We start from the raw sequence: 25141 nt of genomic DNA on the forward strand, positions 1-25141 counted from the left end.
AGCTCAGGTAATCCACCCGGCCTCCCAGAGAACTGGGATTATAGGTGTGAGCCACAGCACCTGGCCCTATCAAAGAAGTCTTACCTGTTCCTGTTCGCCCCCATTTACCTTGTTCCCTGCCCCCATCACCTTCACCATGACACAGACTGTGGATCACTCATGAAGTAGATGGGTAGATGATGGTGCCGTTCCAGAAATGAAAACAGCAGTGAAGTAGGAAAAAAGAGGGCAGGAAAGGAAGGAGTATACATGAGTCCAGAGAGGCTATTCTGGGCTCCGCAGGCCATAAAAAGGCAATGGGTAGGGCAGCACCAGTGGCTCAAAGGAGTAGGGCACTGGCCCCATATGCCGGAGGTGGTGGGTTCAAACCCAGCCCCAGCCAAAAACTGCAAAAATCAAACAAAGGCAATGGGAAGATATTAAAGGGTTTTAAGCAGCAAGAACACCATGATATTGTGGCATAAGAAATATATGGTTCATTGGTTAGGGCACCAGCCACATACACCAGGCTGGCGGGTCAAACCTGGCCCAGGCCTGCTAAAAACAAGAATAACAACTACAACAAAAAACCAGCCGGCATTGTGGCCCAGCGCTACTTGGGAGGCTCAGGCAAGAGAACTGCTTAAGCCCAAGAGTTTGAGGTTGCTGTGAGCTGTGACACCACAGCACTCTACTGAGGGCAACATAGATTCTGTCTCAAAATTAAAAAAAAAAGAAATATATATTTGGTCTTTGTCCTAGTTCCTGGAATCGAGCTCCTAAAACCCTTGAAATTTCCTTGCGAGGAGTGAGTCTTTTGTTCATCACAATAAGCTCCCTTGAGACAAACCTGAGGTTATGCTAATGAGGATGGGAGCTAATTGCCAGAGGAACCAACCGGAGATTAGAGGGTTTGAACTTTAGCCTCACCCCCACCTCTAGGATAAGAGAGGCTGAGGAAGATTTAATCACAATGGTCCATGCTAGAATCGGTCATGCCTGCCTAATGAGGCCTCCATAAAAGCCCTACACCACAGGGTTCAGAGAGATGTTTGGGAGGGTGGCATACCTGGAGAGGGTCTGGGTGTGGGGAGCTCTGTACCCCTCCCTGACACCTTGCCCTGTGTATCTCTTCCATGTGGCTATAAGTAAGCTGGAACCTTTAAACCAGTAATAGAAAGCAAAGTGTTACCCTGAGTTCTGTGAGCCATTATCACACATTGTCAAGCCTGAGGAAGGGGACGTGGGAATCCCCATTGCACAGCCAGCGAGTCAGAAGTGGAGGGGCAGCCTGGACTTTTGACTGGCACCTAAAGTGGCGGCACTCTTAAGGGACTGAGCCTCAATCTGTGGGTCTAACTCTACGTAGATACATAGAAGTGAACTGACCTCAGCTGTAGGACACCTTGTGGTTATCTGCAGTGAACTGGGTACTCTGGGTTGGAGAGGGCAGGGAGTGCTACACAGTTCGTCTCAGAATAGTTGAGAAAGTGAGAAAGAAGAGAAAAAAAATTTTCCATTTGTGATAATCATTTCTTCCTATTTAGATGAAGTGGATGGAGGAAGCCCTCTCAGAATGCCTTTGAAGCCACTTTCCACAGGATATGTCAGGAACTCAGTATACATGCCAAGAAGAAGGGGCTTCTCTGGTCACCCTTAACCTGAACCCTCAGCTACGCCCACTTCCCAGAATTACTCCTCCCACTTTTCCAAGCCATTCTACACCATCTTCTGAGGTGCTGCTCCATGATTAGTCAGGTTTCAGTGTGTTGGGTATCATCCATCCACCTCCTCACCTCACCTAAAAGCCTCAAGGGCCTCAAGGCCCCCAAGACTTCTCCAGCAGCCCTCAAATACTTCCCTGCAATCCAGTGCCACTTCCACAACATCACCTCTTTTAATCCTTGGAGAAACTTGCATCACCTTGAGGCTCACTGTCATTAATTCACATCCGTGTCACAAGCCCGTATTCACTGAAGAATTGCTACCCGACCCGCAGTCTCTTTCTTCCAATCCTAACTCATGTTGTCCCCTGGAAGGATGGCCCAGGCAACATCCTCAGCTCTCAATGTTTTGGATCTCATCATCTTCTTCTTCATTTTTTTTTTTTTTTTTGAAACAGAGTCTCACTATGTCACTCTTGGTAGAGTGCTGTGGCGTCACAGCTCACAGCAACCTCAAACTCCTGGGCTTATGCAATTCTCTTGCCTCACTTCCCAAGTAGCTAGGATGACAGACACAGGCCACAATGCCCAGCTAGTTTTTTATTGTTGTTGTTGCAGTTGTTTAGCTGGCCTGGGCTGGGTTCAAACCTGCCACCCTCAGTATAGGTGGCTGGCACCACAACCACTGTGCTATGGGCGCAGAGCCGGGATCTATCTTCAATAATCTAGTCTCACTGTCACATGCTGAAATCTTCTAATTTCAATAACTGCACTATACTCAAAACCAACAAAGAATACTGCTTTCCAACCACAAGTCACTTCCCGGGTGCCTTCAACTAGACCAACCTGATGCCTGCAATCTAGAATGTGGCACATTCTACATAGCAACTACCCAGACTCTTCTAAAAATCAATGAAAGGAAATATAAAAGAGGGCTAGATAATAAAGAGACAGAACCAAACGTATAAACTTTAGACCATGGAAGAGGTTAAAAAAAAAAAAAAAACCTAAAAGACACCTGGAAGGATAACTAGGAGACCTGAATATGGATAATAACATCAGATTGCTATTAATTTTCTTCGGTGTGATAATGACATTGTGGTTTAATGGGAACATGACCTTCTGCTTAAGATGCATGGTGAAGTATTTACGAGTGATATGTCATGTTGTTTGCAACTCTGCTTCAAATGGACAAAAAAATAAAACCTCAGAAAGGAGAGAATAGGAGGAGGATACGAGAGAGGAGGAGGAAAAGGGAGAGAAAGGGAGAAATGGGGAAACAAAGCAAATGTTGAAAAGTTAAGTCATTAATTAATCTGGGTGAAAAGAACACAGGTGTGCATTATACTGTTCATTCACCTTCTCTCTAGGTTTGAAAATAAAAAGTATAGGGGAGGGCGGAGCCTGTGGCTGAAGGGAGTAGGGCGTCGTCCCTGTATACCAGAGGTGGTGGGTTTAAACCCAGCCCCAGCCAAAAACTGCAAAAATATATATATATACGAATGTATCAATAAAAACCTCTATTTGATAAGCCTTTGAGACGAAAAAAAAAAAATTGATGTGTATACACTCACACATTTCTATGTGCTCATCCAAACATAATTAAAAATATTTCAGGATGGAAAGGTGATTTACAGATTATTCTGCAAATTGCTTTCTACTTTAACAATACATATATGCACACACTATCACATCACAGCTGCATAGTGTTTTATACTAAAAATGCACTGTAATTTACTCAATCATTCATCTATTTAGTGGACACTGGTTGGCCAGCATTTTGGCTGCTGCAAACAATGATGTTGCAAACGTCCTGGTGAACATCATCTCACAATTCAGTCTGTAACTCTATAGAAAAGATTCCCAAAAAATGAACAGCTGAGTCCAAAAGTATATACTTTTATTTTTAACATCTAATGCCGGATTATTTCCCCATAAGACCACAGCAAGTCACACCCCAAAGATGCCCGAGTGTCCCATCCCCTTTATTTCACCTACAGGATAAGTCTTTTTAAAACTGCTGTCACTCTGCAGGTCATTTGAAGGCAGCACAAAGTGAGGTACTCTTAAAAGTCACCTATGAGTCCTGAATCAGTATTCACACTCCTTTCAAAGGACCAAAAGGGAGAAATGAGAAAAGAAAGATTCACTACCCACCTCCTTAAACTCCCACTGTATTTTTTCACCCTACTGTTACGGCAACTACAAAGTTATATGATACTTCTCTGTTCATGTTTTTCTCATACTAGGTACACTAAAAACTCCTTGAAATCAGGGATAGGAAATTACTCATACATTCAACAAACATTTACTAATCACCTACCATGTGTCAGACCCAGTTAAACATCCATAATATACAAGCAAACGAGATAAAGGCCATCAGTGCCCCCATGCCTGGCAACTCACATTATTATGTGATAACCCAATATTTTAAATTAATTACCCAATTAATACTTTATTGCAGTACTGACAAATACTCTGGAGAAGTGCTGGAGTAGAATGCAATGAAAGCTCAGTGCTGGAAATGTCCTAAAATGGGCTTTCAGTATTATTTATGTATGGCTTCATAAATTTCACACCAATAATAGGTAATGTGATTACAAAATAGGATTATTTAAGATGTGGTTTTATAATGATAATGAAAGAGGGAGAAAAGAAGAAGAGAACTAAATAGGCCAGTATAATGCCATGCCCTTTATACGTAACGTATACCTAATCTCGTTTAATCATCACCACTAATTTGTAAGGCGGAAACTATCACCCTATTGTTAAAATGTGGGATATGAGATTCAGACAGAGAAAGTAATTAGATATAAATCACATAATTACTGAATGGTGTCAGGAGAAGATATGAATCCAGGTCTGTCTGGTTTCTTTCTATTAGATTGCAACAACTCAAAGCCAGAATTTCAGATTAAGCCTGGAAAAATCTATCTGCACAATGAAAATCATTGTTTTTTTACATTTGGTACATATACAGTTAAGAGAATAATGGCAAGCCTACTTGTATTTGAGTCACTTAAAAAAATACAGTAACTGATGAACCTAAATTTAAAATACAGTAACTAAACTAGTGGAAAACATGCTTATTTAAGTATAACACCCGAAAGTATGTTCTGTAAATATGAAAGGATATTCCTTTCAAAGCGAGAATAAAAGAATAGCTTCTAGATGGGACCAATACTAATATTTTGACAAACTGTCCAGATGCCATGCTATTATTTTATACTATATCAAAGTTTAGTAGAGATGTGATCTGACAAAATACTCCCACTCAACATCTCAAACTCATGATATTTCAAGCTTATTAAAGTAAAACCTAAATTAACCCAAAATCAAATAACTTAACAACCACCATGAAAAAGATACAAGGTGAAAAACCCCATAAATATGCTTGCAAATACTTTAAAGTCCTCCAGGAATAATCCTCCTAAGTAACCTGTTTGTGTATGTGTGTTAAACCCGCAGAGATAAACATCCAAACCAGACATGTGTTCCAACCATGCACCTAAAGTGAGGTTTGGGGTAAAGTTATTTCTGTAAGAAAACAGAATCTTCCAGGCCTATATTTAGTACAACGAATGTATCAAGAAAATTTATATTTGCTACTTAAAACATCAGAAATAGGAAAGCTATAAAACCAGTAAATATCCATTCTCAAGGCTAAAAAAGGAATAGAAAATAAACTAGAAACAATGTGAAGGGAATTTTTCAAATTTTTAGATGCTCTGGATAATGATTTGCTGAGTTTTAAAAAAATTATACCTAGGTTTCCTTTAGTGGACTGGGAAGAATCACTACTGCGTGAGATTATAAACAGAATCACTACCCCGTGTTAGCTAACAAATGGAAAGAAAAGAGGGTAATGCTAAAAGGGAAGGGAGGGGGGAAATTTCTCCTGGTCTAACACAGGATGAATAAAAGTGTGGATTACTTGACATAACTGTCATTAGATGAAAACAAGCAGGGAAAGGTGATGTACAGAAATTCTCACTGAGTGACCCTGACCACTACTGTACAGTTATACAAACTGCTCACTGAACAAAAGTTCGGCCAAGAAGGCCAAAGCAAGCCTTCAATGCGCTCCATGGCTAAGTGGGCTTCCTGCCCCGGAGCAGATAGGAAGTGCCCTGAAAACAGAGCACTTTTTTTATTTCACACAAAGCTCTAGTCTATCAGCCAAGGAGCTAAAACGTGTGTCCACTCAAAGAGAGGCCTTTTGAAATTTGCAGAAAGCTCAATGTGGTCTTGAAGAGGTCTGTGCCATCCCACTCCTCCACTGTTCTATCCTTTAGCGTCCAAATCTAGCCTCCCAGGCCCACTGTTCCACCTAGTGAGCCACAAGGGAGCAGAACCATACAGCAGCCAGGCTTCCCTAGGGAATGTTCCCACACCTGCACTGTTCAGAACTCAAAGAGAACTTACATTTTAAACATTAAATTTGATATTAAAGTCCATTATTTTATGATAATTTATGTTGAGCTAAAGTAATCTTTTTATTACTAATAGAAAGTTGCTAATAAAATTTAGAATATAATTTATTCCCTAAAGCAGTAAGTATAACTTTGCTTTCATTATTTAATTGTCACTGCTACTCCTAATTCAGTTATCACCCTATATTCTAAAGGTTTATAGAATCACATTTTATTAGGCATTAAAAGTATCAGATCTGTACGTGAGGTAACAATTGCATTTCCTAGAAAACAGTCTATAATTAGCTTTAATCAGAGAAGCAAACAGCTGTTCCCTCTACCCCCAAATTAGTGAAATGTGTGTTGCTATGCTTTATATCACCATACATTTTCAAGTTTTCCACTTCAAAACAACAAATGAACAAAACAAACTACGAACAATAACACAGCAAAATCACCACCAAACAGCACATCGGCCAACAGTTCTTTATTTTGCAGGCTCTCACCTAACGTTTAATATATACCTACAAAATACTAGGTACTCCTGTAATCCTAGCATTCTGGAGACCGAGGAGGGTGGATTGCTTGAGATCAGGAGCTCAAGACCAGGCTGAGCAAAAGCAAGACCCTGTCTCTACGAAAAATAGAAAAATTAGCCAGGCGTGGTGGCACCTGCACTCCTAGGTACTCAGGAGGCTGACGCAGAAGCATCACTTGAGCCCAGGAGTTTGAGGTTGCTGTGAGCTATAATGCCAAGGCACTCTACCCAGGGTAACAGAGTGAGATGCTCTTTCAAAAAAAAAAAAAAAAAAAAAAAGAACTAGACGCTGGTCTAGGAAAGATAATAAATCGTAAGTTTAATTAAATAACTAAAGATGTGTATGTAAAGTTTAGGACTGCTAAGTAAAATAAAACACCTATACTTTGTCCATTTAATTAATTCAAGCTTTTCTTCTTTCTATTTAAACACATGATAGGCAAGTGTTCCGTGTAATTCTCTCATTAGTAAACCTCAGGTTGTTTCCCGGAACTGGATGCCATAGTAAAACAGATGAGGATGGGAAGTGTCTGCTTTTACCTCGAATAACATAGTTGTCCAGCGCATCTTCCATCCTCTTCAGTGCTTCAGTCCTATCACAGCCATATGTGATTAGCTGAAAGCAAGCATACATACGTGTATATGCTAAATGACACAGCCCAGTAAAAACTAGAACATGTCCTAACAGATTTCCCAAAATATCTTTTCAAATTTCACAGTGGCTTAGTTTTTTTTTTTTTAATTAAATCATAGCTGTATACATTAATGCAATCATGGGGCACCATACACTGGTTTTATATACAATTTGAAATATTTTCATCCATCTGATTAACACAGCCTTCCTGGCATTTTCTTATTGTGTTAAGACATTTATATTCTACATTTACTAAGTTTCACATGTACCCTTGTAAGATGCACCGTAGGTGCGGTCCCACCAATCACCCTTCTTCCACCCATCCTCCCCTCTCCCCTCCCTTTCCCCATCAACCCACGAATGGATTAATAAATTCTGGTACATGTACACCATGGAATATTATGCAGCCTTAAAGAAAGATGGAGACTTTACGGCTTTCATGTTCTCATGGATGGAGCTGGAACATATTCTTCTTAGCAAAATATCTCAAGAATGGAAAAAAAGTATCCAATATACTCAGCCCTACTATGAAACTAACTTATAGCTTTCATATGAAAACTATAACCCAATTATAACCACAGTGGCTTAGTTTTTAAACATAAAATATGTCAAGTTTTTTTTGAGTATATAAATATTAGAATCAAACAAGGTCAGACTTTCACCTATATTTCATTGCCATTATAAGGAGTAATTTGACCAAAAAAAAAAAAAAGTAACAAAAACAAGCATAGAAAAAATTTAAAAGGAAATATAACAAAACAAGTCTGAGCAGCATGGCTCCTATCTATAATCCCAGCACATTGAGAGGCTGAGGAAGGAGGATCCCTTGAGTTTAGGAATTCAGGACGAGACTAGACAAAAGCCAAGATACCATCTCTACAAAAAGAAACTTTTTTACATTAGCAGGCGTGGTGGTGCACATCTGTAGCCCTAGCTACTTAGGAGGCTGAGGCAGGAGGCTCCCTTGAGTCCATGATTTGGAGGTTGCAGCCGTGAGCTATGATGATGGCGCTTTACTCCAGGACAAAAAAGACCTTGTCTCAAAAAAAGTGAAATTTGAGAGAAAATGTGAACATCTAAGATAATGAGGGTTAGGTTTTGTTTCGTTTCCAATTTTCTATGGTTTCCAAATTTGATACACTATGTAGCTTACACTTTCATAACAAAAAGAGTAAAATTTTAAATATAAAAGTAGGAGAAAAAACTACCTTAAGAATTATTCATAGTTTTATACATCACATAGCCCAGAAACAAAAGATACTCTAGTAGAAAAACAGAAAGGTCTTCCCATCTTATTTGATTTAGTGCCCGTTTATATGTATCACATAAAATTTAGCAATAAAATGTAATTTATTCACTGAAGATTTTTCTGATGGTTATATTAGTCAATCTGTAGATTGCAATTATTTTAGCATATTTTACTAGCTCTTTTAAGCAATTTGAAAATTAATGTGTGGGCCATTTTTATGAACAGAAATACATTAATATAAAAATAAAATCCGATACATTTAAAAGTAAGTCTATAATGTTTATGTATTTTAATTTTTAAATTAAATGTTTCTCTAATAGACAAAAGATCTAAAATTTAACAATATTAGAGCAAAAACTTAAGTAAAAAAGAAAGATAAAAATGGTTTGTTTACTGCAACTAGATGAAAAAGTATAGTTGGGGAAAATTATCTTGAGAAATGGGACTTATAAACAAATCATTCCTAACAACATGTCTAACATTTCGGAGAACATGGGATTTTCTAAATAAAATTAAAAGTTTTAACTACCCAGTATTTTACATTTTATAAGGTCTTAAAAATGAAACAGTTTCATTTTGTCGCCCTCGGTAGAGTGCTGGTGTGCTGTGGTGTCACAGCTCACAGCACCCTCCAACTCTTGGGCTTAGGCGATCCGCTTGCCTCAGCCTCCCGAGTATAGGTGCCCACCACAACACCCAGCTATTTTTTGTTGCAGTTTGGCCAGGGCTGGGTTCAAACCTGCCACCTGGGGATATGGGGCCAGCGCCCCAAGTCTTAAAGCTTTTAAAGATCTAAATATTTAGGTAGAATTGTTAATTTATTTTGGAAGTCAAATTTCACAAAAGACAGGTGGGCAAAACACATCTTTTACATGAAACTTAGCTTTAGTACTGGATAAAACTTGAAAAGGTCAAAAGTAGGCTCAGCGCCTGTAGCTCAGCAGCTAGGATGCCAGCCACATACACTGGAGTTGGCAGGTTCAAATCCAGCCCGGGGCTGCCAAACAACAAAGACAACTACAACCAAAAAATAGCCAGGCATTGTGTGCAAGTGCCTGTAGTCCCAGCTACTTGGGAGACTGGGGCAAGAGAATCGCTTAAGTCCAAGAGTTTGACATTGCTGTGAGCTGTGATGCCATGGGACTCTACCCAGGGCAACAGCTAGAGACTTTGTCCCCCAAAAAAAGGAAAAAAAGAAAAGGTCAAAAGTATCCTAACAAACACTGCCTATCACCCGCAAAATCTTGGTATTACCTGTCATTTCAGACAATTTTCAGTAATGGCCAAAAAGGAACTTAATTCCTTCTCATTACAGTAAGTTGAGTTGGCGCTGTTGGTTAAATGTTTATCATTATTATCATCGTGTGTGGTGGATACGTGTGTGCGCAGCTATGATTTGACTGGGAAGGAAGGAATATTGCCAAGTAACATGATGTTGGATTTTCCCTCTCAAGAAAAAAATTTGCTCTGCTTTCCCATTTGCATCAGTGCATATTCACTTGTTTGATTATAATACATACGATTGAGATAAAGGCCCGAGTTTAGCCTTTTTAAATATGTACACTGTCTGTTCAGAAGAAAACTGAAAGAATCCATTAAGAAATCCGACTAACCTTTGAAATCATAGGATCATAATAAATGCTAATATCACTTCCTGGCTGGATGCCACTGTCAACCCGGACCTAAGAGAAAGAAAGAAGAAAACAAGAGTAACTTGTATTGTGCAGACTTTTTTTTTAAAATCACAAATTCAATGTCCACAGTAAAAACTGCATAGAGCAATTTCAATCTCAAATAACATTTCAGATTTTGACAATCAGTAAAATAACCTAAAAGTACATAGAGACGAATGGTCTTCATCTGTTAAGATGCAACATGTGCTTTTTGTTCTGCCACTAACCGATGAAACTGGGAAACATTAAAAAAATAAATAAATAAAATAAAATAAAAACATCCACTTTCTGCAGCCCTGCTCCCAGGATACGTCTGTGGCTCTCAGACGGTGCCTTCCAGCTGCAGCAAAGCAAGGACAAGGCCCCTGCTGTCTCACTCGCCCTGGACCCTCCGAGAGCACAAGTGAGGTCCTGGTCTAGCCCACTCCTCAGCCCCATAGGAATGCTGGCCTGGGTCTTTCATGTCTCTAACACTTTCCTTTTTTGCCTCACCCCCTCAACTGTAAAACACTGTTTTCTGTTACTGTTAGTCCCCCAAGGCTTTAATGTTTATACAGCTTTTTCCACGGCTTTGCTTTGTAAGGACACACCCCTAATTAGAGTTCTGATTTTGAGATTTTCATGGGGGGAGAAATAGCACAAGTTCAAAATATTCTTTTGAAGAGCCTGATTGCTGTTAACCAGCCAGCAAGTTAGTTAGTACATTGCTGATTCTTGTTTTCATCTCCCAGTTTGATACCAGCAGTAAGGCACGGAGGTTAGCCATGTAAAACTTTTCAAATGAGCAGCTGCCAAGGACAGAATATTTATTAAATTATCCTGTCCAAGTTTTGGAATCTGAAGTATTTAAAAGCTAATCAAAATAGTTAAGACGGTCAGGCATATCCTAGGGATCTTGAGGATAGAGGAACTGAAATGAAGCTGCTAGAACAGCAGGACTCTGATGCCCAACAATTCCAAGGGGTGGGAAGAAAAGGGGATACGCCCACGTAGCTCTCCACCTGTGGGAAGAAGCCTTCCTAATAAACAGCAGCTCATCTGTCTGCAGCAAGGCAGAGAAAAGGTCAACACAGTGGCTGTTAGGCCTTTAATATTTTAATTTAGGCAATTATCAAGGGACCACATGTAAAACCTCTTGTCTAGGATATCCACATGAGGGTCCGATGATGGCTTTATTATATGGTGACATCCAAGTTAGGCCATAGTTTCATTCTCATAAAAAAAGAAAAAAAGAATTACACTACTATTATTTTCTTTGTAACATTGTAAAAAGTAACATTATAACATACATGGAAGGCTTTTATTTCTGTATTTGCAAGCAAAAAGAAATGGATATTTGTATTCATATTTATATACAAAAATGTTAATTTTAAATGAAAGTCATTCACCACCGTTACAAATTATGGTGGCTTTATGTTTATTTAAAACATACTTCAGGATATAAACTTAAGTTCTATGAAATGCACAGTATTGATTAAAAACTAGGAAAAAAAGAATGGAGAAGCTTTAAAAGCAATACAACCACAATCTACCTTTTCCCCACATTTAAATAGCCCCAAAACAGCAAATGACAATCAGGTTACATACCAGAAAAGATACCTGTGAGCTTTCTTAATTTAGTACCAAAAAGTTAAAGAGCTAATTTTACCAACCTTACATCTTTAAAACCATAGCATGCTTGCTAAAGCTATGTTTAGAGATTGGTACAAGTTCTAAGACTTTTGATATTAAAAATATTCTATCATCTGCTACATAAATTGCTACAAAGTTAGTGAGGACCTGTGATGTTCAGTCTACTAGTAAATAAAATGGACAATAAGAATATTACCTTCTGTAGTTCTTAAAATTTCAGTTACCTTGAATAATACCATCCTAAAAGTTAAGTTACCTAGGGCTTCTAAATGTAACTGTGTCTTTGTTATTAACTAAAATTACAATGACAGAAGGTATGTCATTTTAATTTAAAAATCTACAGGGTAAAAAATCAAGATATATCTATGCATTACATATATATAATGTAATAATGCATTATATATATAATGTAATATATTATATACATATGTATATCACCATATATCTTTGTAACAAAGTTGAATGTAGTTGGAACCAAATTCCTGAATAGAACAAAATTGTGCCCTGAAAACAAATTTACAAACTGTGGTGATCAAAGATCATAAAGAAGAGCTTCATCTTTGTCATATAAATAAATTCCAGGCACAAAGAAGCACATGGACAGTATGAACCATAAGTTAACTCTTAAGTATATTTCTTGTGATCAAAAAAGGTAACAGCCAAAAATGATTTCCTAAGGTAAACTGATTGAGTTTTAATAAGGCAAGAAGGAAAAACAAATAATAAAAATCGCAACAAAACACCCAAGCACCTCTGTATGAGATTCTCAAACCACTGCTCAGAAACCTCCAGCATAATTAAAATTTCCCTCTTCAGTACCACAGTGGGCCCTGTGAAACTCGGGCATCTCCCGCCCTTCATTCTCAATTCACCTCTCCCCCTCAGCACAACTCCCAGCCCGCCATGTCTACCTGACAAGTGACAGCCCAATCTGATTAAATGCTTCCAAGGGAGGGGACTCGTGGGCCTCCATGACAGGCCAAAAGTGATCACCATGGAGATACATAATTACAGCTGTCAACGCATCTACTGTCCTGCTGACATCAATTTGATCGCTCCCAGCAATAATGATAGACAAAGCTTAGTGTGCACTCTCCTGCACCCAATCACTTCATCTAGTCCTTGGTCCATTTAGCTGACATGCAACATTCACACAAGCAAATAACAGCAGTAAGCAGAACATTTAAGGCATTTTAATTGTTTTTTCTTTCTATGGATGGCTCACAACTGCAAATGTTATTACATAAAACTCCTGCTGCAGCATTAATTGAAGAAAGATTTGGTGGGACAAAGACTGTAGGGGGTATAGTTTGTCCATTATCACTTGTGCTTTCAACAGGTCTCACGTTTGAAAATTGCAAATTGCAAAAACTTGTGAGGGCAAAATGTTTGACATACTGTTAGCTATTACAACATGGTGAAAACTTCTAGCAACTAGAGTAATCATTACAAATTCTTATTTAATATTTTTTCTTTGATTAAAAAAGTGTTTAGGTATGTCCCTATGATACTTGTTTTCTCATCTGCTATTTAATGTCACATAATGCCTGTTAAATCTTTACAATTTTTTTTTCTGCCTTTGGGCTTTGAACACAGCATGGAGTCTCCAAGCCTAGAAAGGGTCAAGTCCCTTTGGAAAGCACATGGGTAAAAACAATTTAAAAAGTGAAATAAATCATATACCCAATAACATCTTCAAATTTAGAATTCTTCCTGTAATCTTTCACCATCTTCATGCCAGTAATCAAACTGAATAATCATATTCACAGATGGTAAAGCCTTGTCACCCACGAGCTAACATAATGTCACAGAGATAAGCACTTATTACCTTGATTAAGAGAAAGGGTATGTCCTTGTTCTTTTTATCCAACAAAAACTATTTAAAGAACAGCTACTGAATACAAAAGAACTGTGCAATGCAGGGGATAGTGATTACTTTTTTAAACTAATATAAATAATATGTACTTCTTAAAGTCTGAGACACTTGATTGAAACGGACTAAGGAAAACAAAGTGCATCTCATTCTACTAACAAGCCGATTTTGTGCTTGTATTCCTTGACATGATACAGAGGAACTAGATTAGATTTATTGAAAAGATTAACACGAAAGTCATTTCCCATTCTTAAGATGCATGACCATGTTGATTATAATTTTTGAAAGAATTGGGAAAATTGTAAACTACCATTAATATCAGCAGATATTTCTTCTAGACTTTCCTTGTAAAGTGAATTCTGACATTCCTGAACAGCCATAAAAAAATTATTTAAACACAAAACTGTGTGATTCCCCATGAATTTTACTTGTCCTTCAATTTACACCCTTTGGTATTGACATACTTTAGCATAAAAGTATAACATAAATCAAGATTTTACCCCCTCAGCTGGTATTACAGCTTAATGACTTACACCAGGTAGATGTAATGGTTCTTGGTACTGAGACAGTCTCCCAATAGATGGTAAACCAAAAGACTTGTAGGGGTCCTGAAAGTTCAAAGGAAAGGAAACACAGTCTTTGAAATATAAATCAGCACAAGTAAGGTTAAATATTTATACAATGAAAAAGCATTTATAGATGTATTTTCAACATTCGGTATTTACCAAATCACAAATTTCAGAATATTATTGTCTTATACTCTACACAACTTAGAAGTGTACTTAAAAATCAAACAGAACTGTAAGCAGAATTTAGCCTGACCTTGATCATACTTTATTGAAATTGGTAAAATTCCAACTTTTTATACAGCTTCTTAGAATGCCTTGGGCAAAAATAAAATAACCTAGACCCTACATCAAAACATACTCAAGTTCGGAACAACAAATGTGGTACACTAGAGATATTTGTTTTTCTTACTTCTCAAAACAGCTCACATATGGTAAAACCTGAGAATTTGTGTTCTTCAAATAAAGACCTGAAAAGAAACCTTGCATGTGCTGCTTACTAGATATGCACTTCATAGTAAATATCTTAGATCATCAGAATAGATGTGTCTAGTGTCATAGTAAGAAAGGAATACCACTTAAAACATTAATAAAAAACAAGAGCAATACGACCATGCCAAAACATGCATTCAAGCTACTTAAAAAAGATCTAGAACTGTCAGTGTTTGTAAAAATAGACACTGATTTTTTTGACAGATATCTTTGATGGCTGAAAGTAAAAGATAGTATAAATGTTACCTTCATTTTTGTTTTAATCATTTGAAAAAGGCATTTTTAGATATTGACCTGATTTATAACATGAGTATTGATCTGAGAGAGTTTATGAGTAAAGTCCATAATAAAAATTCTGAATTGAGTACATATTTTACCAAAAGCTTTATGATTTACAATGTTACTTCTATATAATCGTAAAGGACAATTTTTTTTACCTGTTGGGAAAAAATTTAAGTAAATATCAAATCAACAGCTAACGTGTACCCAACACAGGTGCTTAAAAACACCCACAGAAATAAATGCTATTTCTTGCTAATATAGTTTGAAAAGAAAAAGCAAACAAAACAGAAACTGTGGTCTGTTCAAGCTCAAGAATATTTAACTAACGCTTTATTGCCTCATAACAGATTGATAGCTATTTCTCCTCCCAGAAATATAAGAGAATTAATTAAACCCATTTCTTTAAAACTATTTCAAATTATACCAAAATTACCTAGTATATGTTCTGGTTTAATTACAGATTATATAATCAAATACTTGACACAAGATATAAACCCCTAACTTTACCTCATTGTCTAGCTATACCAGGTCTCATGACTCTGGACACAGCCACTATCCTTCCTCCCAACACCATTCATTTTACCTCAGCATAAACCCGACATTCAACTGCCCAGCCGTTGATGGGAATATCAGCTTGTTTGTGCCTGAGAGGGTAACCCTTAGCAACACGGATCATTTCTTGGACTAAGTCCAGGCCAGTAATGCATTCTGTGACAGGATGCTCAACCTGCAAGGCCAAGACCTGCCAGTCAGTAGGTGTAGAAAAAGGTAACGCAAATAAACAAGAACAGTTTCAAAAGTTTTGAGGAAAAATGGGGTTATTTAACAGTTAGTTATACTTGACTGAAAAACACTCTACCTAGGAGAACAAAACCAAAGAATAAACAATATAGTACATGGATCACGACAGGTATTTTTAAACTGTTTTAAAATTTTGGTTTATTTGTGGTCTAACCATGTTTAACAATTTTGATTCTGGAATTAATCCTTAACTGAAAACCACGTTTATTTCTCTGCAATCCTCAACATAGCTGATATTAACCCATTCTGCTATACTGAACATGGCATCTAGAGGGGCAGCTTCTGATTTTCCAAAGCGCTGGTCTACCCTGTCTCACCCACTTGCATTCTTTCACTAACCTGTCCTGACAAGCAGCCAGATTAGCGTAATCTTGCATCAATGCAGTGTAGCAGAAAGGAGCAGATGGATCCTTCAGGTTGCTTTCCCTCCAGACTGACTTGGGGAGTGCTTAGCATGCACAATAGCAAAACTGAGCTGGTGAGATCATGCTGCCCCGTGAGCAAACTGCTGATAACCACTTTGGCTGATGCTGTCACAGGAATACCTGGCTTTCCACACTAACACATGGAATACATATGCACAAAACCACTCACTGACATATAGGTACACAGTCAGGGATACACGCCATTATAAACTTGATCAATCACTTATAAATCCCCAAACTTGAGTTAGAATAACATCACTTAAGACACTGGAAAAAAGCAGATAATCTTTCATCTAAAATCTTAAGTTTTAAAAATGTTTTTAAAAACTTTGACCACATCTGCTGCTTTGATTTTTTCTTTGCAAAAATTAAATACATTCTAAATGCACTTCACAATAGTTTCTTTACCATGACATGTCATATTTCATACACTGTGAAACAGGAAAAGGTCAGTGAACAAACGAATCATCTTCCCATCCTCAACTACACTAATTGAAGGATAGGACTTAGTCATTATAATAATCTTGAAGCTTATTATAAGCAGACAATGCCATGGTCTTAAAAAAAAGCTTTGTAAAAATAAACAGATGGCATCCATAATTAGCTCTGTGTGTGTTATGAGTTTGTTTACAGTTTCGACAACATTTTAAGACACTTTGACATAATTTTAATGACAAATCATCACTAAAATAAGCATTTACCCTTTGTAAAATAAATGTGACACTAAATAAAGATCTTATTAGTTTAAAATACATATTTTGGAAAATAAATTATGGTTTTGCAAGAACAAAACTCATCTATATGATAAGTATAATACTATAAAACCCCTCTCATATTACTAGAAGCCGATTTCATATGAAAAAGCATCTGAGCACTCTATTCAAGAGGTGAGCCTACTATATACCACCTGCTATATACCACCTCAATCCTTAAAGAGGTCAGAACGGAGCTATACGAAGGAACCTACCCACTAGGTGAGAAGACAGTTTTAAAAATTAAGTGAACAGGGTGGCACCTGTGGCTCAGTGAGTAAGGCGCCGACCCCATATACCGAGGGTGGTGGGTTCAAACCCGGCCCCGGCCAAACTGCAACAAAAAATAGTCGGGCGTTATGGTGGGCGCCTGTGGTCCCAGCTACTGGGGAGGCTGAGGCAAGAGAATCGCCTAAGCCCAGAAGCTGGAGGTTGCTGTGAGCTGTGATGGCACAGCACTCTACCAAGGGCAATAAAGTGAGACAACTCTGTCTCTACAAAAAAAAAAAAAAAAAAAAAATTAAGTGAACAATTCTGTTTCCTCTTTCCACATATGACCACTGCCCAGCTAAGTATATATTATGTATCAGACAAATAAATACATATTGAATGAATGAATAGCAAATCCAGAGTCACACCTATATTAAGTGGTAGAGAAGGGGTTGGATTTATGTCACTCCAGGGATGACATTATCTTCCTGTTCTTCCTTATGAAAAAATGCACATGAAAGCATGTAGTAAACAGGAATGGCTATACAATCATGCACAGTTGTCTTTTCTAAAACATATTACTATGAAGGCTTAAAAATCCAAATTCATTGTGAGGCTCTTTAACCTTTAAAGACGTCTCTGTAAGTAGGTAGAAAAATAAGTACATTAGACCCACTTGGAATGGGATCCAAAAATAAACCCACTTTGTTCCAAACTTACAGCTATATAACAGAAACGTACCAATTTACAATCTAAATTAGTGAGCTACAACTAATTAAAAACAAAAGTAACTAAGATAATTTAGATAATTAAAAGTAAAGTGATGACAAATAGAACTTTAAAAAAATATCCACTTATTGACAAGTATTGTCAAAGTCCACGAAATAGTCTAACTTACTTGAATTTATCAAGCAAAAGATATTTTCTTTCAAGTAACACTTATTAACATTAAACAGGTTTGAAAAAAATCTTTCTAAATTCACAGAATTCCTAAGCTATTCCATAGGACATATGAAACATTTCCTTTAGGCTCTGTATTATTATTATTATTATTATTATCTTATAAGCGTAACATTGCCTAAATCATCACATTATCTCCCCCACTCCAAAAAACATTGCAATGGTTTCCCCTACAAGTTAAACTCAATCCTTAAAGAGGTCAGAACGGAGCTATACGAAGGAACAAAATGGCTCCAGGCCAAAATATAATTCAAGAGGAAGGGAGGGAAGTGAAGGTGGTTAACAGATTAAAACGTTAAAAAAAAAAAAAAAAAAGGAGTCAAAAATTTTTGTTTGCTGAACCAAGTTCACCTTATTTGGCTTAGAAGCAAAAATGTAACTATAGAAGCGTTGTTGCCAATAAACATCTCTTCTGAGGACTATTGGGGGGTGGGTGTCGCTTCTATTTGAGAAACACTAGATTAAATTAAACAAGTTGTTTTCTTTTCTTTTTTCTTTTTCTTAAGAAAGACACCTCAGTCACTAACATGTCCACAAACTTTGTGGTTTCCAAGAGGACCCTGCGCAGTGCTTCCACTTCTTTTTTGCAGAGAATATCTTACTCCATGAGTTGCGAAGTGGGGAACACATTTTTGGAAACGATGCCTTACAAAATGGAATTTCCTTATTGTAACTCCTCCTCACTAGGCAAATTTTTGAGAACCTGGCTTCATGTTTTTCCTACCCAACAGAAATGTGCTTATTCCAAGGAACACATGAATCAGGGATCCACCAGAGAGTATAACTTTGCATGCATTCAAATATATGAATCTTGCCCCTGAGTAAGCCCTAACAACAACAAAAATTCACACACATAAAGAAGTAGTAGGCCCAACCAAGTTGTAATTTCTGAATCCTCCTTGACAAATTTCAGATTGGGATATACCGGCCAAGGTAGTGCCACACTGCAGGGTCCATTACTAGTTGATAAATCCATTTCTATTGGTAATGTCCTTAGTTCACCACAAATTTTTTTTGTTCAAGCAGGTACAAAAATCTACAATCATCAAATGCCAAGCTTTTTACAGATCTATTTGGTACTTTTAGTTTTGTCTTCTGAGTCACCAGGAAGCTGTCACTATTATCATTGTGTCCAGACCTTTTACCACTCCCTCTTACTAATCTGTTGCTTCAAATTTATCTCCCCCCAAAATAACTGAGCTTGTCAAATACAACTGTGAGGTAAATTAGATTTTTCTTCATCTATGAGTGCTTAACTTAGCAAATTTCAGTAGTAATAAACTTAGAGCCAAATCTTTCTGCCACTGTGTAGTCATTATTTCCTTCATGATTCTAAAAATTATAATCATAAATTCTGACACTGCCATTGTCACGTATAGCTTATCTCATTAAATACAAGCAATTCTCTTGCCTCCTCCTCCCAGGAAGTATGCTAAAATTAGTAAGTGAACATGTGATGGGATGTTTACAGAGTCTCAAAGTATCTCCCTGTAGAACACGTTATCAACGACAAAGGGAAAAATAAAACGTCTATGGTGGACAAATGCCAGAGACAGCATCTTAACCAAGCCAACGTTAGTCACCAGGAACAGGACAAACAGACAGCATTCCTCCTGTGCAGAGCTCACAGAGGACTACATCATTTCTGTAGTGTTCCTGACCAAAATGCAAAGACTAACTCTAGTCAAGAGAAAAGAGACCCAAAGCAAGAGACTTTCTATACAACAAACAGCCTGTGCTCATCAAGAATGTCAAGACTACAAGTGACCAAACAACAATAATAATAATAAAGTAATAATTAAAAAGGCCAAGGCACTGTCCCAGAGTGAAAGAAAATAAAGAGATGTAATAACTAAACGTAATGTAAGACTCCGAACCAGACTTTTTTTCTTTTACTACAAAAGGCATCAGTGAGACAATTTTTACAAAGATAAAAATTTGTATATAGTCTGTAGATTTGATGATAATAATGTTAAAATCCTGATTTTGATAGTGGTACTGTGATTATGTAAAAGAATGTCCTTATTTTTAGGAAATACAGACATAATCAGAGCAAAGGGGCACCAGCTGTGCAACTTACTGAAACATTTCAGATAAAATATAGATACAAATACAAGCAGAAACATGGAGGAAATGTGGTAAATGTTAGTGAGGACAGTTCAGACATTCCTTGTAATATTTCCGCGACTTTGTTATAAGTCTGAAATCATTTCAAAATAAAAGTTAATAAAAATAAAAGCAAAGACTTGTTTTTCATATTATAAGACATTATTAAAAAAGAGATATCTGACTTGATCAACATTCTTTTCTCTTCAGTCAGAATCCTCCCACTGTGTTAAATAGTTATCCAACGGCGGATAATTTATTCAGTATGTTTTCTCTGACCTAAACTTTTAAATATTTCACTGTGATATTTATCTAATAATTCCTAAAACTTTAAGAATAGGTAACTAAATAACAGGCAAATCTTCCTTAAGGACAGAAAGATTTAGGCAAATTTTAATGATATACCTGAAGTTAACTTTAAATGAAAATTAATTTATTTAGACTGAGAGAAGTCTAAAAGAAGAAAAAGTTCATGGAAAAAAAGGAAGATGCGATATATATTAACTTGGCCACCATGGCAAGGAGGCTGATGAGAAGTATTTGAAATTCCTTGAACAGAGAGATGTTTGGGGCCATAACTGTTTGGCAGCTAATGAGTGATGTCAAAGCAGAAGCTGCTCCCAAGAGTACAAAACCCACCATCCACAATGTAAGTGCTGGACGAGCTCCCCTATGCATATCTGTATACCAAAAACTTCTTTCCTCAGCTTTCTAACAAGACTCAGTAAACAAGAACGGAAGTCATGACGTGCCCTGCTTACTCTCCTCAGTTTTCCAGGAGACTGACTGCAAACATCTCTAGACAGTTTGAGAACACAAGCCTCTATAACTTTAAATCACAAAGGTCTTTTGCCCAGACCCAAAATGTCCCCTTAGAGAAATGAAAGTTTACAAATTAGTTACAAACCCATTTCCCAGTAACTTCTCTTCACTCCTTTGATCAAATACTCCAATTCCAAAAAAAAAAAAAAAAAGCCCAAAATCTTTTGGTCTAAAATATCCAAAAATATTTTTTAAATTGAAAATTGCTCTGATAGGTTAATTGTCCATCAATGAATAAATGTATAAATAAAACATGGTGTGTATATACAATGGAATATTATTCCACCTTAAAAAAGATGAAATCCTGTCATTTGCCACATCAAGCATGAAACTGGAGGACATTATGCTAAGTGAAATAAACCAGGTGAAGAAAGATAAATACTGAATGTATTTAATATATTTTACATATTTTATAAATAAATAAATAATTGAAATCATGGAGACAGTAGAATGATGGTCACCAAGGCTGGGAAGGATAGTTAGAAGGTGGGGGCAGGTGTAAAAAGTGAATGGTTAAGGGTACAAAAATACAGTGAGAAGGAGTAAGACCTAGTGCTCAGTAACATAGCAGGGAAACTATAGTTGACAGTAATTCGCTGTACATTACAAAATAACTGAGAGAGTGGGATTAGAATCTGAGTGACACAAATGATAAATGATTGAATACCCCAATTACCCTAATTTTCTCATTATACCTTGTATGCTTATATTAAATAATCATTATGTACCGATAAATATATGTGACTATTATATACCCATAAGTCAAAATAAAAAATTTTTATTTATTTTTTATTTATTGAGACAGTCTTACTATATCATCCTCAGTTGACAGCCATGGCCTCACAACTCACAGCAACTTCAAACTCTTGGGCTTAAGTGATTCCCTTGCCTCAGCCTCCCAAATAGCTGGGACTATAGGCACCTGCCACAAGGCCCACCTATTTTTTTGTTATTGTTGTCATTTTTGTTTAGCAGGCCATGGCCGGGTTCAAACTCACCAGCCCAGATGTATGTGGCCAGCGCCCTAACCACTGAGCTATGGGTGCTGAAACAATAAAAAAAATTTAAATAAAAACATAAATAAAACTGTACTGAAATTACAATATTTGTTCAATTATAGTCAATTGTTACCAAGCAAAATTTGGGTTGCAAAAATTCTTTTTTCTTTTTCCTTTGAGACAGTTTTAAGTTGTTACCGTCAGTAGAGTGCCACGACATCACAGCTCACAGAAACCACAGACTCTTGGGCTTAAAAGATTCTCTTGCCTCAGCCTCCCAAGTAGTTAGGACTACAGGCGCCTGCCACAACGCCCAGCTATTTTTTTTTCTTTTGGTTGTAGTTGTCATTGTTGTTTGGCAGGCCCAGGCTGGATTCAAACCCGCCAGCTCTAATGTATATGGCTAATGCCCTAGCCGCTTGAACTATAGGTGCCAGGCTGCAAAAATTCTTGAATTTGTTGGGTTTTTTTTTTTTTTTTAGGAGATTGGGATCTTGCTCTGTCATCTAGGCTGGAGTGCAGCGGTACAATCATAGCTCACTGCAGCCTCAAACTCTTGGGCTTGAGTGCTACTGCCTCAGCCTCCCAAGTAACTAGGACTTAGGACTACAGGGACATGCCACTTTACCCACTTTGTTCTTTTTTTTTGGAGACAGAGTCTCACTAAATCGCCCTGGGTAGAGTGCAGTGGCGTCACAGCTCATAGCAACCTCAAACTCTTGGGCTAAAGAGATTCTCTTGCTTCAGCCTCCCAAGTAGCTGGGACAACAGGCGCCTGCCACAACGCCCAGATATTTTGTTGTTGTTGTTGTTGTTGTACTTGTCATTGTTGTTTAGCAGGCCAGGGTTGGGTATGAACCCACCTGCCTTGGTGTATGTGGCCAGCGCCTTAACTACTGAGCTACGGGGCACCAAACCACCCACTTTGTTCTTAATTTTTAAATAATTGAAAGAGCAAAGTCAAGTTGCTAAGTTTCTAAAATCTTTCTGAAATACAAAGGTTCTTATGATGCAGAATTCTCTCTGGTGAGATAAAAGAGTAGCTGCCCTTCATAGAATTTCAACAATTTTATTGTACTTATGTTTCCATAGCAAAAGTAGAGTCCTCCTTCACTGTAGCAATCGATATAAGCAACTAACTAAAGTCTGACAAAATTGGGACAATTTAACTCTCTGTTCTTGAAGACATGAACACCCAACTGACTGTGTTTGAGCATTTAATTATTTACTTCTAGAGATTTTATTTTAGAATTTTCTGACTCATAAAGTCTTTGAAGACCATACAGAAGGTGCCTTTCCAAAAACCTAAAATCTAAAAATAACCCAGCATTTGGAAATAAATAATTATACACAGACACACAGGCTAGAATTTAGAAGGGTGTAGTCACGGTCCTAAAATTAATCTTAACACCAAGATCTAGGCAGAAATAGCTTATCAATGGAGCAAACACTTTCGTTTATCAGTTTCATTTTTAGAAGAAAGATTTCCATCTGTGTTTTCCTCCCAAATTGTTATACAGACATCCTTATAAGAGACAGTTATTATTTAATTTATGGCTCAGTCTGCCATGTTGGACTACTGACAAGGTTTATTAAAAATAACAACAATAGTAACAGTAAAACTGTTAACCAAGATTAACAAACATAGCATGCAAAATATTAGTAGGATTCTCACAGTTAGAGGAAGAAATAAATGCTCAGTATAAACCAAGCACTATTTTCAGCATTTTAAGTTTATTAATTCATTTAACACATCTAAGGCAAGTGCTGTAATTACTGTCGTTTACAAATGAGGAGACAAACTCAAAGAAGCTAAGGAACTTGTTTATGGCCACACAGCCAGGAAGGAATGGAACTCACCTGCTATTCAGCTAAGTAGCTATGACTAAGTGAAAATAGTGGATGTTCGCAATTAACAAAAACAATGATTAAATTAGTTTCCTATCAGGCAGATACAACTGTTCCACAACCATTTTAGAGTTCAGAACCTCACTGAATTTCTCCTTAGAAAACCATGCATCCAATTTCAGAGCATCCACAGACTCCCCTAACACTCCTCAGGGAGATCCAGATAACCCAGGTGAGCTGTTCCTGCTTGGGGGAAGCTATCCAAACCAGCCTAACCCACGGCTGCTCCATTCCACACTCCATGCTCTTTCCCTGCTAAGGATTTAGGAAGCACCAAGATCTGGGGGGAAATGAGCACCAACAACTGAGAAAACAGTCTTTTCCCTTGGTGACTGAACAAAACCTAGAAGCTAGTGTGGGAGAGGTCTGGGAAAGAATGTGAAAGGAACATATCACAGAGGCAGCTGGAGTGGCAGAGATCTAGGGACCTTAAGGAGAAAGTAATTTGCTGGCCTCTCTGCCAACAAATCTAAGTAGTGGTTACTAAAAGCTGAATTCTGTCCTTGTTAAGATAAAAATGCTAACAGACACACTCTTCTGGGCCTCCAGAGTAGACACGGTTGTATCTTCAACCATGTTACAAGCAGAACTCAGCACTGAGACCCCAAAACAATCGCAGGATAACCACAGTAAGGAGTTTGCCAGCCTAGGAAAGAGAAAGCATTCAGAGCAATGATTGCAAAGGCCAAGTGAAACAGCCACTGAAAAGTGAGGGAGGGGGGCAATTTTATCCAAAAAAATAGTAAGGGCACTTAAAAAAACTTAAGAGTAGCAATGATCATCCTGTGTGTAAGCACAAACACACACACACACACCTGTCCCTCCACATCCCCATGGGATTGTTTCTAGGACCCCCGAGGATGCTAGAGTCTCTGATATAAAATGATATAGTATTTGCATATAACCTATACACATCCTCCATATACTTTAAATCATCTCTAGATTATTGATAGTACCTAATACAATGAACATGCTATGTAAATAGTTGCTTTTAAATTTTGAATTTTTTTAAATTACTGAATTATTTTTTTTAAGAGATGGGTTCCTGCTATGTTGCCCTGGCTGGACTTGAGCTGCTAGGCTTAAGCAGTCCTCCCACCTCAGCCTCCTAAGTAGCTATGACTACAGGCACATGCCACCAATGCCCAGGTGAATTATCATTTTG

At 37.5% G+C, this 25141-nt stretch overlaps 1 protein-coding gene across 3 annotated transcripts in view; it reads right to left on the bottom strand.

Annotated features, from left to right (window-relative positions):
* PCCA (propionyl-CoA carboxylase subunit alpha) overlaps window positions 1-25141 on the bottom strand; it is a 396610-nt gene that overhangs the window by 194271 nt on the left and 177198 nt on the right. For all 3 annotated transcript variants that reach the window (XM_053563974.1, XM_053563972.1, XM_053563973.1), the window contains exons 13-16: window positions 15578-15721; window positions 14188-14262; window positions 10090-10158; window positions 7134-7209 (exon numbers count right to left, since the gene is read on the bottom strand). In XM_053563974.1, the coding sequence (XP_053419949.1) occupies window positions 7134-7209; window positions 10090-10158; window positions 14188-14262; window positions 15578-15721 (364 nt within the window). The remainder of the gene's footprint in view (window positions 1-7133; window positions 7210-10089; window positions 10159-14187; window positions 14263-15577; window positions 15722-25141) is intronic.

This window comes from Nycticebus coucang, chromosome 15 (assembly GCF_027406575.1).
Source record: "Nycticebus coucang isolate mNycCou1 chromosome 15, mNycCou1.pri, whole genome shotgun sequence".
NCBI lineage: Eukaryota > Metazoa > Chordata > Mammalia > Primates > Lorisidae > Nycticebus > Nycticebus coucang.